The 17207-nt window shown below is 39.5% G+C and overlaps 1 protein-coding gene across 2 annotated transcripts in view; it reads left to right on the forward strand.

Moving 5' to 3' along the window:
* Positions 1-15790, forward strand: part of BBOF1 (basal body orientation factor 1) — a 29074-nt gene extending 13284 nt beyond the window's left edge. The window contains exons 5-11 of one of the 2 annotated variants that reach the window (XM_079768412.1): positions 2999-3079; positions 3917-3987; positions 4661-4805; positions 7412-7905; positions 10844-10945; positions 14985-15059; positions 15636-15790. In XM_079768412.1, coding sequence (XP_079624538.1) covers positions 2999-3079; positions 3917-3987; positions 4661-4805; positions 7412-7905; positions 10844-10945; positions 14985-15059; positions 15636-15765 — 1098 coding nt within the window. In that variant the 3' untranslated portion in view covers positions 15766-15790. Of the gene's footprint in view, positions 1-2998; positions 3080-3916; positions 3988-4660; positions 4806-7411; positions 7906-9075; positions 9139-10843; positions 10946-14984; positions 15060-15635 lie in introns of those variants that run through there. The other variant, XM_079768411.1, reaches the window with a different exon arrangement.
* Positions 15791-17207: the final 1417 nt, after the last annotated feature.

Consider the following 17207-nt stretch of genomic DNA (forward strand, 5'->3'; position numbering starts at 1 on the left):
AGGAGGTCATGGTTCGATTCCCCGTCAGGGCATATGCCCAGGTTGTGGGCTCTCTTCCCAGGGTGGGGCGTGCAGGAGGCCGCCAGTCAATGATTCTCTCATCATTAATGTTTCTATCTCTCTCCCTCTCCCTTACTCTTTCTCTTTCGCTCTCAAAATAAATAAATAAATAAATAAATAAATAAATAAATAAATAAATAAATAAAATAATTGGAGGGATATCAATTTTTCTTTTAATTAGATGGGAGGAACCCTTTTGCAATGTTTACATATATCAAATCATCACTATGTACACTTGAAATACATTACAATTTTATTTGTCCTTTATGCCTCAATAAAGCTGAAAAAATTTAGACGGAATATTAAGTTCTGTTTTATATGAAAAGGCTGCATATTGAATCAAATTAAGTTCCTTAACTTTTCAGGAACTCTCAAAATAGATTCCTATGTGGAGGTATACATTCTGAATCAAAATGAATGAGGAACTAGTTCATAATCCAGTGGGCCACAGTGTGATTTTTTTTTAAAGAACAATGTTGCCACCTAGGGGACAAATAGATTTCATATCTCTTCAAAGAGGGCTGTTGGGCAAGGACGACTTAAAATTCAAAGGCTTATGGGGGAAAATAAAGTGGTTCTGTGGAATATGGAAGAATTAAGGCAGGTGTGGAGGCCCGTGAACTTAAAATTAAGGGGGTAGGTAAAACATAAATGAAGAAAATTAATTATACTGGGTAATAAAATTCACTGTATAAATTTAAAAGAGGCTAATTATATTTAGATTATAAAAAGGTAGTCAAAACATATATTTTAAAGAAAAAAATATTTCTATCCACGTGATTTGTGAAGAAGAAGCATATATTAGTAGCTTGCAGTTATTTTAGTTATTTTTTTCATAAATTGTTTTGTCTTTGTTTTTGATGATAACCATTTTCAGCAAATTTAGCTGATAAAAAAAGTTGTCCTCTCCCCGCCACACACACAAACACCTAGGTATAGCCATTGAATATTTTTATTAAAATGCTATGTAGAAGCATATTTATATATATATATAAACATATTTCATATATATATAGGCTAAGGGAGTTTATTACCACCAAGCCAGCAATGCAAGAAATATATTTTTAAAATATTTTTACAAAAATGAGGTCATGATGTACAAATTGTTTGTTAACATGAAATCCTATTGAGTAAATGTGTCATGATTTATTAATTGGTTCCTTGTTTTGGACATTTTTACTTTAAAAAAATTTTTTTTATTGATTTCAGAGAGGGAGAGGGAGAGAAACACCAATGATGAGAAAGAATCACTGATAAGCTGCCTCCTACTGGGATCGGGCAGCAATCTGGTCATATGACCTCACCTGAGTGGAACCCTTATCTCCTGGTCCATAGGTCAGTGCTCAACCACTGAGCCACACTGGCCAGGTGAGACCATAGCTTTAAATTAGCTCTGCTTTCTTTACCTAGAAGAATTTTATGTCATTTTTGTCCAGCTGGCATGGCTCAGTGGTTAAGCATTGACTTATGAACCAGGAGGTCATAGTCAGGGCACATGCCTGGGTTATGGGTTCAATCCCCAGAGTGAGGTGTGCAGGAGGAAGCCAATCAATGATTCTCTCTCATCATTGATGTTTCTATCTCTCTCTCCCTTCCTCTCTGATCAATAAAAATATATTAAAAAAAAAGAATTTTATGTCCTTTTTATTATATACTTAGAGGCCTGGTGCAAGAATTCGAGCACCAGTGGGGTCCCTTGGCCTGGCCTGCAGGATCGGGCCGAAACCGGCTCTCTGACATCCCCTGAGGGGTCCCAGATTGCGAGAGGGCACAGGCCAGGCCGTGGGACCCCACTGGTGCATGATCGGGGCCGGAGAGGGCCATGGAAGGTTGGCCAGCTGGAGAGGGACCATAGGAGGGCTCCAGCTCGTGTCCAGTCTGTCTCGCTCAGTCCCAATTGGCTGGACCCCAGTAGCAAGCTAGCCTACTGGTCAGAGCGTCTGTCCCCTGATGGTCAGTGCATATCATAGCGACTGGTCGACCAGTCGACTGTCTGCCCCCTGGTGGTCAGTGCACGTTATAGCAAGCAATTGAGTGGTATTAGCATATCGTTAGCATATTATGCTTTGATTGGCTGAATGGATGACCGGACACTTAGCATATTAGGCTTTTTTTTTTTAACTTTTTTTTGTTTTGTTTAATATATTTTATTGATTTTTTTATAGAGAGGAAGGGAGAGGGATAGAGAGTTAGAAACATCGATGAGAGAGAAACATCAACCAGCTGCCTCCTGCATACCCCTTATTGGGGATGTGCCCATCACCAAGGTACTTGCCCTTGACCGGAATCGAAACTGAGACTCTTTGGTCCGCAGGCCGACGCTCTATCCACTAAGCCAAACCAGTTAGGACTAGGCTTTTATTATATAAGATAGTTTTAGAGGACAGAATGATTCATCTGTGAAAATCATAGGGAGATGTTTCTTAAGATTAATACTAAGAAGAATTTTCTAAAATTAAGAACTATTAAAGGTCAGCTTAGTGAATTAATGAGATTTGAATTAGTGATATTCTGTTTCTAGATGTTCTTCTTATAGGAGGGATTTTCATATTAATTGAGAGATTATATAGTCTGACTCCTCAGGTCTCTTCAGTTCTAAAATATGATTCTGTGTATCCACATGGTTAAAATGAAAGATATTTAGAAAATATAATTATGAGGATACCTTGTCTGAATGTTTTGAGAACTGTTATTCATGAAAGACTTTTTAGGAACTCAATACTGATCCTGTAAATCTAGAGAAGTTTGGGGGAAATGTAGTACTCACAGGCAAAGACTTGGAGTTTTTCTGTGTGTTCAGGATTAAGAGGTAAAGTGTAACAGAAAATGTTTCTTTATTGAGAATTTCCTAGGAATAGGCCCCAATCAACCCCAATTTCATTTCCTATTGACCAGGTTTTTGTTGTTGTTGTCTTTTTGTTTTGCTATTTTAATTTAGCTGAAGGAGAATTTAAGGAATTCAGAGCGGAAACATCAAGAGACTCTTAGAAAATTGGAAAGCAGGTTTTTTAAAGAAAAGGTATGACATATTAAGGTTAATTTAAAATTCTTTCATTTACCAGAACAACATAAATGTATTTACATGTACTCTGAGATATCAACCTTCCATTTGGTACCTTGTTAGTTTTTTGTATTTTTTTTTTTATCAAATCACAGTAGAATAAAAAATAGGGAAAACAAAGCCTATTTTAGATATCTCACTGTCTAGTCTTTTTTCCCTTCCCAGTTAGAGATTCTTGAAACCCCCAAGTGAGATTGTCATCTTACCAATGCTTTCAGACATATCCCCCTCAGTTTGGTGTTTCCCTGGTGGAACTAAAGCTACATAAACCTCATTATATAGGGGAGTTGGGATTGGAGAGGTCACTCTGGTACACAGGATGTACATTTTAATTATTATTATTGTTTGGGTCCAATCATAGGATATAATCTCCATGAGAGCAGGGACCCTATCTGTTTTGTTCACCACAGAATCTCCAGTGTTTAAAAAACCTGGTACACTATTATTGCTCCATAGGAATTTGTTCAATGAATGCATAATGACTCTCATCACTCTCATAGATACTGACTCTCCTCGTTATATTTAGCAGAAATTTCTCTCAGCTCTGCTTTGCCATACTAATGTGGAATTTTTTTCCTATTTATCTGTCATGTATTTCTTTAATGAGGAAATGGGGAGGTACCCTAAGGTTCCTGTGTTCACACTATTCTTCTGACTCCTCTATCAATAGGTGGAGTTCACATCAGGTCATGTGGACAGGAGTATTTTGACATTATAAAATACTTAACTTTTTGATGTGTTAATTTGTTGTTAGAAATATAACTCTGTATTAAAACAGACTATTTTCTTTTTTAGCACCGACTAGAACAGGAAGCTGAAAAGAAGATAATAATGCTGGCAGAGAGAGCCCATCATGAAGCTGTTGTGTAAGAGACTGCTGCCATTTTCCCCTTTTTAATAGCCTCTTACCTTTTTCAGGTCTGTTTTGTTCTTATCATGTTGTCCTCCCACTTCTCTCCTGGTTTGCTTTCTTTGAATTTTCTGGCTTATTTTCCCTCACTTTTTCCATAAAGAGAACTTTGTGTTTCCACCCTCTTCCACTCCACCCTTTTTTGTAGCAGCATGGTGTACAGGTAAGAAACTGGGTTTTGAAATTAGACTGGTTTTCAACACATATACCAATTGACTGTAGGTAGATTCCTTAATTTTTTGAAATTAAATTTCTTTATCTAAAAAATGGGGTTAATGCTCTAGCAGGTTTTGCCCAGTGGATAGAGTGTCGGTCTGGGGACTGAAGGGTCCCCAGTTAGATCCGGTCAAGGGCACATGCCTGCTTTGTGGGCTTGGTTCCCAGTAGCGGGCGTGCAGGAGGCAGCCAATCAATGATTCTCTCTCGTCATTGATGTTTCTATCTCTTTCTCCCTCTCCCTTCCTCTCTGAAATCAATTAAAAAAATATTTTTTAAAATGGGGTTAATAATAGCAATCTAGCAGGGTTGTCCTTATCATTAATTTGGGGGGATAAAGCAATAATTGTCCTAGTTTGGTAATATCTGAAACTTAGACCTCTGTTTTGAAATCTTGTGTCTCTCTATTTCAGGCAATTGAACAGTGCTGGAAGAGCTGTTTTTAAAGAGAATGTTTATCTCCAGAAAGCTCTTGACTACCACCTGAAGGAAGCTGATGCTCTACAAAAAAAATCTAAGAAGTTGCTAGAGTCTAAAACTTCCCTTTTATATCAAAAGGTTCCCATTCTCTTTTAGACTTTGCTTCCTATCTTTTAAAAAAATATGTTCTTACTGATTTCAAAGAGAGGACGGTAGAGGGAGAGAGGAATAGAAATATCCATGATGAAAATCATTGATCAGCTGCCTCCTGCATGCCCCCTACTGGCGATCTAGGCTGAAACCCGGGCAAGTGCCTGACTGGGAATTGAACTATGACCTCCTGGTTCATGAATCAAGCTCAACCACTGAGCCACACTGGCAGGGCCTTATCATTTTGTTTTTTGTTTGTTTTTTTAAAGATTAAGTTGGTAAATATTAAGCATTGAGTATAATCCTCCTATATAATAAAAAGGTAATATGCAAATTGACCATCATGCCATCACAAGATGGCTGCCTACAACCAGGCTGACAGTGGGGTTAGTGAGGGACGACCGAACGGCCAAACAACTGAACAGGCTGCGTGGGGCAACCAGGCCAGCAGGGGGGGTTAGTGAGGGACGACCAAACAAGTGAACAAGCAGGCTGTGTGGGGCAACCAGGCCAGCAGGGAGGGGCAGTTGGGGTCAACCAGGCCAGCAGGGAGGGCAGTAAGAGGCAACCAGGCTGGCAGGGGGACACTTGGAGGTGATTAGGCTGGTAGGGGGGCAGTGAGGGACAACTAGTCCACCAGGGGAGGGCAGTTGGGGATGACCAGGCTGGCAGGGGGGGGGGGCAGTTAGGGGCAACCAGGCAGGCAGGCAGGTGGGCGATTAGGAGCCAGCAGTCCAGGATTGTGAGAGGGATATCTGACTGCTAGTTTAGGCCCGATCCCCAACAGCAGTCAGATATCCCCCAAGGGGTCCTGGATTGGAGAGGGTGCAGGCTGGGCTGAGAGGACCCCCCCTCTGTGCACTAATTTCCATGCACCGGGCCTCTAATAAAGATATGTAAGGACAAAGGGGTCATTTTTCTTCTGTCTGAATGATGTACCTTTCTTATCTCAAAAGATTAATTACTGAATGACTAAGAAGCATTAGACTTGGCATTATAAAGAATATATCAGAAACCTAACTACAACTCCTATTATCTACTACTTGAGAATACTCATTTTGCTTTGCTTAGAGTTGGTCTCTGATTCACTTAGGAACAGGTTCAGCTGTAACAGCCCTGACAACAGTGGCATCTACACTAATAAAGAGAAAGATGCAAATTGACCATACCTCCGCATCGCCCACCAGCCAATCTGGAGTGAGTATGCAAATTAACCCAAACAAAGATGGCGGGTTAGTTTGCATACACAGGCGCCAAGCCCGCAGCCTCCCAGGACCATCACCGCCCTGGGAGGTGAGGGTGGCCGCGCAGCTTGACAGCAGACAGCAGGCCCTGCTTGGCTGTAGCCGCGGTGACCCGTGAGCAGGCAAGCGGGCCCACAGGCAGCACCCAGCAGGGCCTGCTTGGCCATCACCAGGGCAACCCATGAGCAGGCAAGCGCGGCTCACAGACAGCACCCAGCAGGGCCTGCTTGCCCATGGCAGGCCCCACAGAGAGCAGAGAGCCATGGGGAGTGGGCCTAAGCTGTCAGTAGGACATCCCCTGAGGGCTCCTGGATTGGAGAGAGTGCAGGTCGGGCTGAGGGATGCTCCCCCCACCCCTGTGCACGAATTTCGTGCACCGAGCCTCTAGTCATCACATAAGGGTTTATTCTCTCACCTGAAGGAAGTCAGAGCTGGAAAGCCAACAAAGCCCAGGTTCCTTAACTCTGCTCTGCAGCATATGGCTTACATCCTCAAAGTCACCTCATGGCCCACAGCAGCTGCTGGATCTCTAATCATTACTAAAAGAGCAGGAAGGAAGAAGGACAAGAAAGAAAAATATATGTCCCTCCCTTTAGCATTCTTCCTGAAAGTCCTACACACATTTCTACTTACACCTCATTGATTAGAACCTACATCGCTATGCTGAACCACAGGGGAGACAGGGAATTTTCAACTGAGCTCACTGCCTTCCTGAAAAAAAAAAAAAATTGGCATTTTATTACTCAGGGGGAGAAGAGAAAATGGACATTGAGATAGGTAATTAGCAAACTGCCAGAGTTTCCAGTATACAGTTGTTAATTTTTTTACTGTATAGTCATACTGATTTTGGAATTACCCTTTTGATAATATAAAATATTTAACCTTTCAGAATATTAGGGGAAGGAAAGTTTCTTTTTTTAAAAAATATATTTTTATTGATTTCAGAGAGGAAGGAAGAGGGAGAGAGAGACAGAAACATCAATGATGAGAGAGAGTCATCGATTGGCTGCCTCCCGCACGACCCCACTGGGGAATTGAGCCCACAACCCCAGGTACGTGCCTCTGAACGGAATCAAACCCAGGCCCCCCCAGTCCGCAGGCCGGCGCTCTATCCACTGAGCCAAACCGGGTAGGGCGGAAAATTTCTTAATTGGCAAAATTAGTGGTCTTCACAAGTCTAGACAAGGACCCTAGGATGTTTTTTACTCTGTATATGCAGAATTCTAAAATATCCCATCTGAACTTGGCATCATACTCAAATCTAACAAAGTAATGGAAATTAGAGAGGAACTTTTAAGTTCTGAAATTGACTAAAGAAAAAAGAAATCTCTCACCTCTTTCTGTTTTTAGGAAATCGACGATCTGCTGGTTAAGGAAAAGGTTATGCAACTTACCCAGCAGAGATCTCAAATCCAAAGTCTTCAGAAGAAGGTGGTAAGCTTGGAGACTGCCCTGAGTTGTCTGACTAGAGAGTTTGAGACTGAAGTTCTAAAACTGAAGCAACAGGCAATGGTAAATAACCAAGGTGATCTGATTGAAATTTACAAGCTGCAGAACCTTCTTCAGATGAAGGACAAGGAAATGAATAGAGTGAAGAAATTGGCCAAGAACATACTAGATGAGAGAACAGAAGTGGAAAGGTTCTTTTTGGATGCTCTACACGAAGTGAAGCAGCAGATTGCATTTAACAGGATACATTATAAGCAGGTGGCACAAGCTGCTTTCAATTTAAAAATGCGAGAGGCATATGCAGGAAGAACAGAATATCCTAAAATTCGAACATTTGATGGCAGAGAGCACAGCACCAATAGTGTGGATCAGGATCTTATGGAGGCTAGTAAATGGTACTAATAATACTTTAATATTTTATCTTTTGTGCTGCTATTTTTGTACCCTTTAGAGAAATAAGAACCCTGAAAAATTCAGTTTGGTAATATCTAAGTATTGAGTAGATTACTTAGTGAGGTACTTGAGGATAGGAACCAACTCATCTTTGTAACCCCTATGCTTGGCATAGTTTGTGGGGCCTAATATTCTTAGTGGTGCCCTCTTTTTAAAAAAATATATATTGATATTTTACAGAGAGAGGAAGGGAGAGGGATATAGAGTCAGAAACATTGATGAGAGAGAAACATCAATCAGCTGCCTCCTGCACACCCCCTACTGGGGATGTGCCCACAACCAAGGTATATGCCCTTGACCAGAATCGATCCTGGGACCCTTCAGTCTGCAGGCCGATGCTCTATCCACTGAGCCCAACCGGTCAGCGGAATAGTGCCCTCTTTTCTTCATAAGAGAAACTGTTAAAGGGACTAGATTATTTTTTCCCATAGAATGCCATTGCAGTATCTTTTAACATGCTCCTTTATTTTGTTTTTTATAAACTAGTTACCAAGGTTTAATTAGATTCAGGTTAAACATTTCTTATAAACATACTTTCATAAATATTTTATAAATAGAGGCCTAGTGCACAGATTCGTGCACCAGTGGGGTCCCTCAGCCTGACCTGTGTCCTCTTGCAATTTGGGACCCCTTGAGGGATGTCGGACTATTGGTTTCACAGTCTGGCCTGTGGGGATTGAGCCGAAACCGGCAGTCTGATATCCCCTGAGGGATGTAATAGTGCACAAAGCTTCAGGCAGCTCCCGCTCATCCTGGCCCCGCTGCTCAGTAGTGCACTGACACGGAGGCGGGAGAGGCTGGCGCCACCGCAGCTTCGCTTGCCAGCATTGAGCCTGGTGTCTAGAACCTGTCAGTCAGCTGAGCGGCACCTGCTATGGGAGCACACTGACCACCAGGGGCAGCTCCTCTGTTGAGCATCTGCCCCTGGTGGTCACTGTGTGTCATAGCAACCGGTCAAATGGTCATTTGGTTTTTGGGTCACTTAGGCATGTATATATATATATGTCCCTTTTACTATTCTGAGATGAAATTCATAGGTAATAATACCTAAATAAACATATAATTTTAAAAATCAATATAACAATTCATTGTAACAATTCTTTCTTTTACAGAACTGTCCCATGGATCGGAGGACACCCAGTAGTGCCCCCATCATTGTGTTAACCAAAAGTCCCCACAAGTTTCCTTGATATGTACTGCTACTATGATAAAGGTAGCAGAATGCTTGAGACAGTTGTAGACTATATACTATGATTAACTGCTTACTTAGCATTTCTATCTGTTGGAGCACTCTTCCCCCTATAAACCACGTATTAAGTTATGATGCATTTTTAAAGATTATTGTTAAAATTATGTTTTATATCCCAATGAAATTAGATTCTTCAAAGGCCTTAAGTCAAGTAACTTAAAAGGACTCCAGACCTCTATGTACTTAACATCTTACTAAGAGTGCTTCCAAATGTATTTTCTGCCTTAAATTATTTTTTAGTGGATTAATTTGTATGCTCTTTTAAATTAGCTGCTGGAAAGGTTGGACATGGTTAATAGCTTCTGAAAGATAAGACTATTCTTCGAAAATGTCCATATAGTGTATGATTTTTTAAACTTCTTTCTATATTCATAAGCCTGTAATAACACTCTTTTTTTTTTACCAACAGATACACTACAATTCCCTCTAATTTATTTAATGCCAAGCAAGTTGAGTCCCTATCAAACATAACGCAGTTTCTTTTAAAATTTTTTGTCTATGGCCCCAGCCAGTTTGGCTTAGTGGATAGAGCATTGGCCTGTGGACCGAAGGGTCCTGGGTTTGATTCTGGTTAAGGGCACATGCCTGGGTTGTGGGCTTGGTCCAATGTGCAGGAGGCAGCCAATCAATGATTCCCTCTCATCATTAATGTTTCTTTCTCTCTCTTCCTCTCCCTTCCTCTCTGAAATCAATGAAAATATATTTTAAAAAATCTTTGTCTATATATATTAAGCAGTATATTAGTTTTCAGAGGAAGGTACATAAACTGATTCTACACATTTTTATTGAGGAAACTGGACTCTTCCTATTCTGGCTTCTGTGTGACATTTCTGCTATTGAGCAACTTGTCACCTTAACCTCAGTTTCTTATTAATTGCTTCCTTAACATTTCTATCTGTTAGAGCATTCTTCCCCCTATAAACCCTCAGCAGGGCAGGTAGAGGCAATAGGAAAGTAAAAGATAAGTAAATGATTTTTAAGAGGCTTAAGAGGCAGATTGGAAAAGGACAGTTGAAGTATATGGTGATAATAAAGTAAAACCTAAACTTTAAAAAAAATATTTTTTATTTTTTATTGATTTCAGAGAGGAAGAGAGAGAGAGAGAGAGAGAGAGAGAGAGAGAGAGAGAGAGAGAAACATCAATAATGAGAGAGAATCATTGATCGGCCCCCTCCTGTATGCTCCACACTGAGGATAGAGCTGAAACCTGGATATTTTGCCCTGACCTGAAATTGAACTGTGGCCTCTTGGTTCATAGGTTGACGCTCAACCACTGAGCCATGCTGGTTGTGCAAAACCTAAACTTTTAAAGAAAACTAACATGCTGTGGCTCAGTGGTTGAGCACCAACCTATGAACCAGGTCGGCTTATATGTAGATAGAGTATGGATGTTGTATAATATGAGAAATTTTTTGCATATAGAGCACTTAGTTTTATTTCTTTTTTTAAAATATATTTTTATTGATTTCAGAGAGGAAGGGAGAGGGAGAGAGGTATTTTCTTTTCTTATATTTACATATTTTAGAAATTTTCTTTTCTCATAGTTACATATTTTATACTTTTCAAAAAAAGAGATGCTTACTTTGATCATATTTTTCCTTTTCATTTCTTTTCCCTTTGATATTCTTCAGGACAGATATTCAAGGAAATGTGGATATTGGAGATTTGACTTGGGAGCAGAAGGAGAAAGTCTTACGATTGCTCTTTGCAAAAATGAATGGTTTTGGTCCTAGGTAAATCCCTGTTTCTGTAGTAAAATACCAAGTTGTCATCAATCCTTTAAACCATATAGGAATAATGAACTTATTCTCACTTAGAATGAAAGGATTAGGAAAAGATCAGAAAATATAAAAGGGTCATATTGCTTAGCTATACAGTTCTCAGAGATAAATAAATAAGGGGTAGAAAAGATATTAATTTTAGATGTTTAAGATAATGCTTACTAAGAAGGTATAATATTGCACAGCTGAATGAGCGGTAATGTAGAGATGCATAACAATTGTTAAGATTTTATTGGTCTACAAAGATAAGTAAATGATTTTTAAGCTGATTATTAATCAAGAGAATCTCTAATACCAAAGAAAAGACCTAAAAAGGAAAACAAAAATCTACAGATATTTAAAATAATTCTTTTTAAATTGATTTTTAAAAAAATTGATTTTAGAGAGAGGAAGGGAGAGGGAGAGAGAGATAAAAAAAAAAAATCAACAATGAGAGAGAATCATCGATCTGCTGCCTCCTGCACACCCCTTACTGGGGATCAAACCCACAACCCGGACATGTGCCTTGATGGGTAATTGAACCTTGATCTCCTGGTTCTTGGGTTGAAGCTCAACCACTGAGCCACACCAGCCAGGCTAAAATAATTCTTCTTAATGAATTGTTTCACTCTCTCTACTATGTTTTATCAGTGACTATAACCCTGGTAATGAACTATAAAGTGGGTAAAATTAATCAACCACTTACTGATTGCCTGTTATGTGCTTGGCAGTATGTTAGGTACTCTGGGGATTCAACAGAATTAAGAGACATTAACTTTGATCTCAAAGAGATCAAGCAAAACCAAAAATAACAAGGATAAAAATAGATGGAACAAAAAAGTACAATTGGAGTTCAGACAATATGTCAATGGGCTAGAGTAGTCAGGGAAGAAGACTTCAGTTAGAAAGACAGGAAGTATGACTCTCTGGGGTACCTTGTAAGAGAGTGGGATAGTAGAGAGAGGGGGAAGGGCACATCAGGCAAGGGGCAAAGTAGACAGCATAAGCAAAAGCCCAAGGTAGAAGTGGGTATCAGGTATTTAGGGAACATTGAGGAAAAAGTGCCTAGCTTGAAAAAGTGTGGTAATGCTAGAGAATAATTAGTAATTAGAAATAAGGATTAATCTGTAGATTAAATTATGATGAGCCTTTAAAAACTGCAGAAAAGCCTGAACTTTTGCTAGTGTAGATTCTAGAGCAGTATAACCTATTTTGCTTCTCCATCTTAAAGGAATACAAAGAGCAGTAAGTCATACTCTCATACTTTCACTGGGAGGGCTCACAGGTTATTGTTCTCAGAGCTAACCGGAACCTAACAGTGACAATATGATGTCTTGGAGGACAGAAATAGAGGTGGGATCCAGCAGAAGCTGCTGCACTACTCATGTGGTAGTGAGGGGTTTAGGCAAAAGTGGGAGCAGTCAGAAAAAAGGAAGCTGAGACATGGGAAGGAGAAACAGCTTAGTGATAAAAGGACAAAAGGAATAAAGACAACAAAGTGTAAATGTTTGTTTTTAGATTAAGAAATAAAAGAATGGTGGTATTAAAGTCAAATGAAAAATCTGAAAGGCCAATGTGAGGGAAATATTTAAATTTTATTTAATCCATCCATCGAGTCATTTAACAAATACATATTGAATGCTGCTATTTACTGAGGATGTCATGGTGAGTAAAAAAAGACACGCTTAAAACCAGGGAGTTCATGGTTTATGTGGGAAGAAAGTCATTATTCAAATGATCACATAAATATATTCAAAAGTACAACTATGACATAGGCTCAAAGGAGTGGTATGAGAGCCTTGATGAGGGGAATCTGACCTAATTGAGGTCAGGAATATTTCTGAGGAAGTAAAAGCTTGAGCTGACCTCTAATAGTAAAAGGTAAATCGGAAGAAAAAAGGGAGAAAAGCCATTCTAGGCAGAAGAAACAGAAAGTAGTATTTTCAGTGTCAAATTGGAGATGATGGCAATATTGAAGTAAAAAATACTTAAGGCATGTGTAAATAGTGTTTGGAGTACAGATGATAGTTTATGGAGAGAGATTTGAGCATGTTTAATGAAACTGGTAGTTGAGTTTAGTAAAGTGGATGAAGGTAGAAAAGTAAAGGGTTGAGGCTAGAACCTTGAGGAATAACCACAATTAATGAACAGGGGAACAAAGAAGAGTACAACCAAACGAGAGGAGTTTAAAATATTGGCTAAATGGACGATAAAGAACTTTGAAATGGCTTTGTGTCTCTGGTAGTCTTTTGAAGATGTGGAGGTACAATCTGTAGGTACTAAATGTCTGTCTCATTGTGAGTTGACTTCTCCCAGGGAATATAGCCTGAGTTCCAGGCCTCAAGTTCCATACTGTGTTGTTTTCAACACTGGAGAACCAGGAAGTTGAGTGAAATCTTTCACACCAAAGTAATGAACTTGAACCTGGCCACAATGAAACCATGTCTAAGCCTATTGGAATCACATGCCAGAGTTAGATGAAGGAAAAAGAATACAGGAATAGAATGGTGAAATGTTGAGATAAAGATGAGATTAAATGAGTAACCTAATGTTAGGGAGAAATTAAGTGATAAAAGGTCTACCAAGGCAAGAAGAATAATTAGGAAGTTGGTAAGAATTCACAGTAGATTGTATATGATTGTGAACCCAATAGTTCAGTATTTTTCTTTGTGAGTGAACTAAGTCAAAGGAGTATGTATAATCAATAAACTGTACTCTAATGCATCAGCAACAACTCTGGCTATAACTTAGGCACTGGTAGTATCTAAAATATATTATTAGACTATTTAAGATAGCCAGATTTTGAATGGGTTAAAAAATTGACTTGAGAAACATTGATTTGTTGTTCCACTTATTTATGCATTCATTTGTTACTTCTTGTACGTGCCCTGATCAGGGATTGAACCCACAACCTTGGCATATCAGGACAAAGAAAATGCGCTAACCAACTGAACTACCCAGCTAGGGTGAGGATAGCCAGATTTTGAATGGGTTTATGCTTCTTTCATGTACACCTAGTTGAGGGCAAGTTTTAGGAGTGAGATATGTGTCTTTATCTGCTGGCAAAAAAACCTACCATACTTTTTTTGTAACTATTAAGCTGACTTTCAAATTAAAATATTGACTTAGTGACATGTTTATTTCCTGTGTTTAAACCAGACTTGCCAAAGTAAAGAGAAATTTTATACTGTGTCTCTCCATTTATACTGTGTTCTTTTTGTAGGAAGGGAATTTTTCTGGCCATGTTTTATGTTTGTTTTGTTTTGGTCAGTCCTCTGGTTTAACCTTGCCCATCACCATTAATAGCTGTTATGTACCATCATCATGATCATCACCATAAATATTTCCCATTTCTTAAGTTCAACATATCTCAATTTTAAGAGACTATAAGTTTATATTAACTTGCCTTAATATTATATTGCCTCTATGTGTGTGTAAAAGATCATTTTTTTGAAAATGAGAAGCCCATCCAATGGAAGCATTAATTTAGTGCTTTTTAAAAAGTATTTTATTGATTTTAGAGAGGAAGGGAGAGGGAGAAACATCAATGATGAGAGAGAATCATTGATCGGCTGCCTCCGGCACGCCCCCTACTAGGGATCGAGCCCGCAGCCCAGGCATGTGCCCTTGGCCAGAATCGAACCTGGACCTTTCGGTCCACAGGGAGACGCTCTATCCATTGAGCTAAACCAGCTAGGGCAGCGGTTGGCAAACCGCGGCTCGCGAGACACATGCGGCTCTTTGGCCCCTTGAGTGTTATAATGCCACTTCTTCAAAATAGACTCGCCCAGGCCAAAAACCGACTTCTGCGCATGGGCCATGAAGTTTCAATTGCACTGTATGTGCGCGCCCACACGTGGAAGAGCCACACTCAAGGGGCCAAAGACCCGCATGTGGCTCGCAAGACGCGGTTTGCTGACCACTGAGCTAGGGCAATTTAGCACTTGTAGAGTATAGTTGAAATAAGGGCACAAGGAGACACTGCCTCATTGTTAACTTTTACCCACCACAGGAAATACAGTCAGAGGTCTACATCTCCAGGTCCAGAATATGTTGTTCCAGACAGTGGACAAACAGAGGAATTTGGGTAAGGTCTCTCTCTTTTTTTAAATATCCTCACCCAAGGATATGATTTTTTAATTGATTCTAGAGAGAAAGGGAGAGTCAGTGTGAGAGAAAAGTGTCAATCAGTTGCCTTCTCTACTCGCCCTGACTCAGAATTGAACCCACAATCTAGGTTGTAACCTAACAGGGATCAAATCCACAACCTTTTGGTGTTGGGATGATGCTTCAAACAACTGAGTCATCTGGCTAGGGCAAAAGTAAAGTCTCTCTTTTTTTTTTTTTAAATATATTTTATTGATTTTTTACAGAGAGGAAGGGAGAGAGAGAGAGAGAGAGAGTCAGAAACATCGATCAGCTGCCTCCCGCACACCCCCCACCGGGGATGCGCCCGCAACCAAGGCACATGCCCCTGACCGGAATCGAACCTGGGACCTCCCAGTCCGCAGGCTGACTCTCTATCCACTGAGCCAAACCGGTTTTGGCGTAAAGTCTCTCTTGACAAAGCAATGAATGTGAGCCTGATCACAATGGTTCTATTGTTCTGAACTAGATTCCATGTGTGCCTGGTTGTTGACAGGTCTCTTTGTTGTTATTTAAGGGATGAAAGTAAGCTTCAAGATCAAACTTTCATCACCCAGCAAGTACCAATCTCAGACTCTTCTCATGAACTGGTAATATCCAATATTCAGAAAGGATCACAGGAGTCTGACATGGTAAGTAGTCTGTAATCTAACCAAACAATACATATAACTGTTACCTTTCCCCATGAACTTCTTTGCTAAGTCACAGTTGTTCAGCTCTACTATTTCAGGTATCAGTGAAATGAGTATTAATACTAGTATGAGATTGTGGACATTTTTATAACACTATCTATACTAAGGAAGGCATATACTTAATGCAAATGCATGTTTTGCCTCTTAGTGTTGAAAACCTATTAATTGCCTTTTGAAATACACAGCCTAGCCAAAATATGTACTCTCTTTTATGTAAGAATTAAAACATAATGACCATTTAACTCTTGGCTTTGGACAGAGGTGGGAAGTCTAAGTCACCACAGGCTAGGGGACAGAGGTATTATAAGGAAGTATGGCACCATTTTTTAAAGCCAAATTTTCTTTTTAAGAGCTTTTTATTTGTAATTCATTATTCATAATTAGGTACAATGTAGAATCAGAGAATGAGGCCACATCAGAGCAAAAAGAAAACAAAATACTCTTTTAGCTGCTACTAGCATTAACGTAACTGTACAGTTGTTTTTTTCTATCTAAGAAATAAGAAACTTCTGAGTAGCAAGTAGCTAGCCAAATAAATTGATTCCAATTAGAGGAACATGATTCTTTTTTTTTAAAATATTGAAACATCTTCTAATTTAATTATACCTGCCATTTTCATTATTCTTATTAGTATTTTTAAAAATATATTTTTATTGATTTCAGAGAGGAAGGGAGGGAGGGAGAGAAACATCAATGATGAGAGAGAATCATTGATAGGCTGCCTCCTGATTAGTATTTTTTTAAAAAGTGATTTCCGTTAAATGTAAGGAAAATTTAGGAGTCTCTGTGATTTAATTCCACTTGGAATTTAGAGAGTATGATCTTTTATTCAATCCAGCCTCTAGTTGTTGAATTGGATTAAATATCACTACCAGTTGCCAGCTGTGATAAGAGATAAAACAAGGGACATTCTATAAATTTCTACTGCCTCATCTTTAGGAAGGCAAATCTAAAATAAAACAAAATAAATCAGGAAGACCCAGTAAGGTCATAAATGTATTTTATTAAAATTCTAGTCACCTTAAATCAGCGATTTTCAACTGGTGTGCCACAAGAATTTTTAAAATATGCAAAACCTGACTAGTCAGGAGCACTGACCTCTTTTCCCTTAGATTGTCAAATAAAAGAATGACAACAGCCAACACAAAATAGCCATCCTGTGTGAATGCCCCCCCCCTTTTAAATTAAATCTTTATTGTTGAAAGTATTACATTTGTCCCATTTCCCCCTTCCCCCAATTGACCCCTTCTAGCCCGCCTGCCCGCCTTCACCTTCACCCCCAAGTCCCAGGCCTTCACCACCCTATTGTCTGTATTCATGAGTTATGCATATATGCATATAAATTCTTTGGTTTATCACTTCCCACCCACCCACCCACCCACACTCCCCTGCCTTCC

The sequence above is a fragment of the Cnephaeus nilssonii genome (genome assembly GCF_951640355.1).
Source record: "Cnephaeus nilssonii genome assembly, chromosome: 4".
Lineage (NCBI taxonomy): Eukaryota > Metazoa > Chordata > Mammalia > Chiroptera > Vespertilionidae > Cnephaeus > Cnephaeus nilssonii.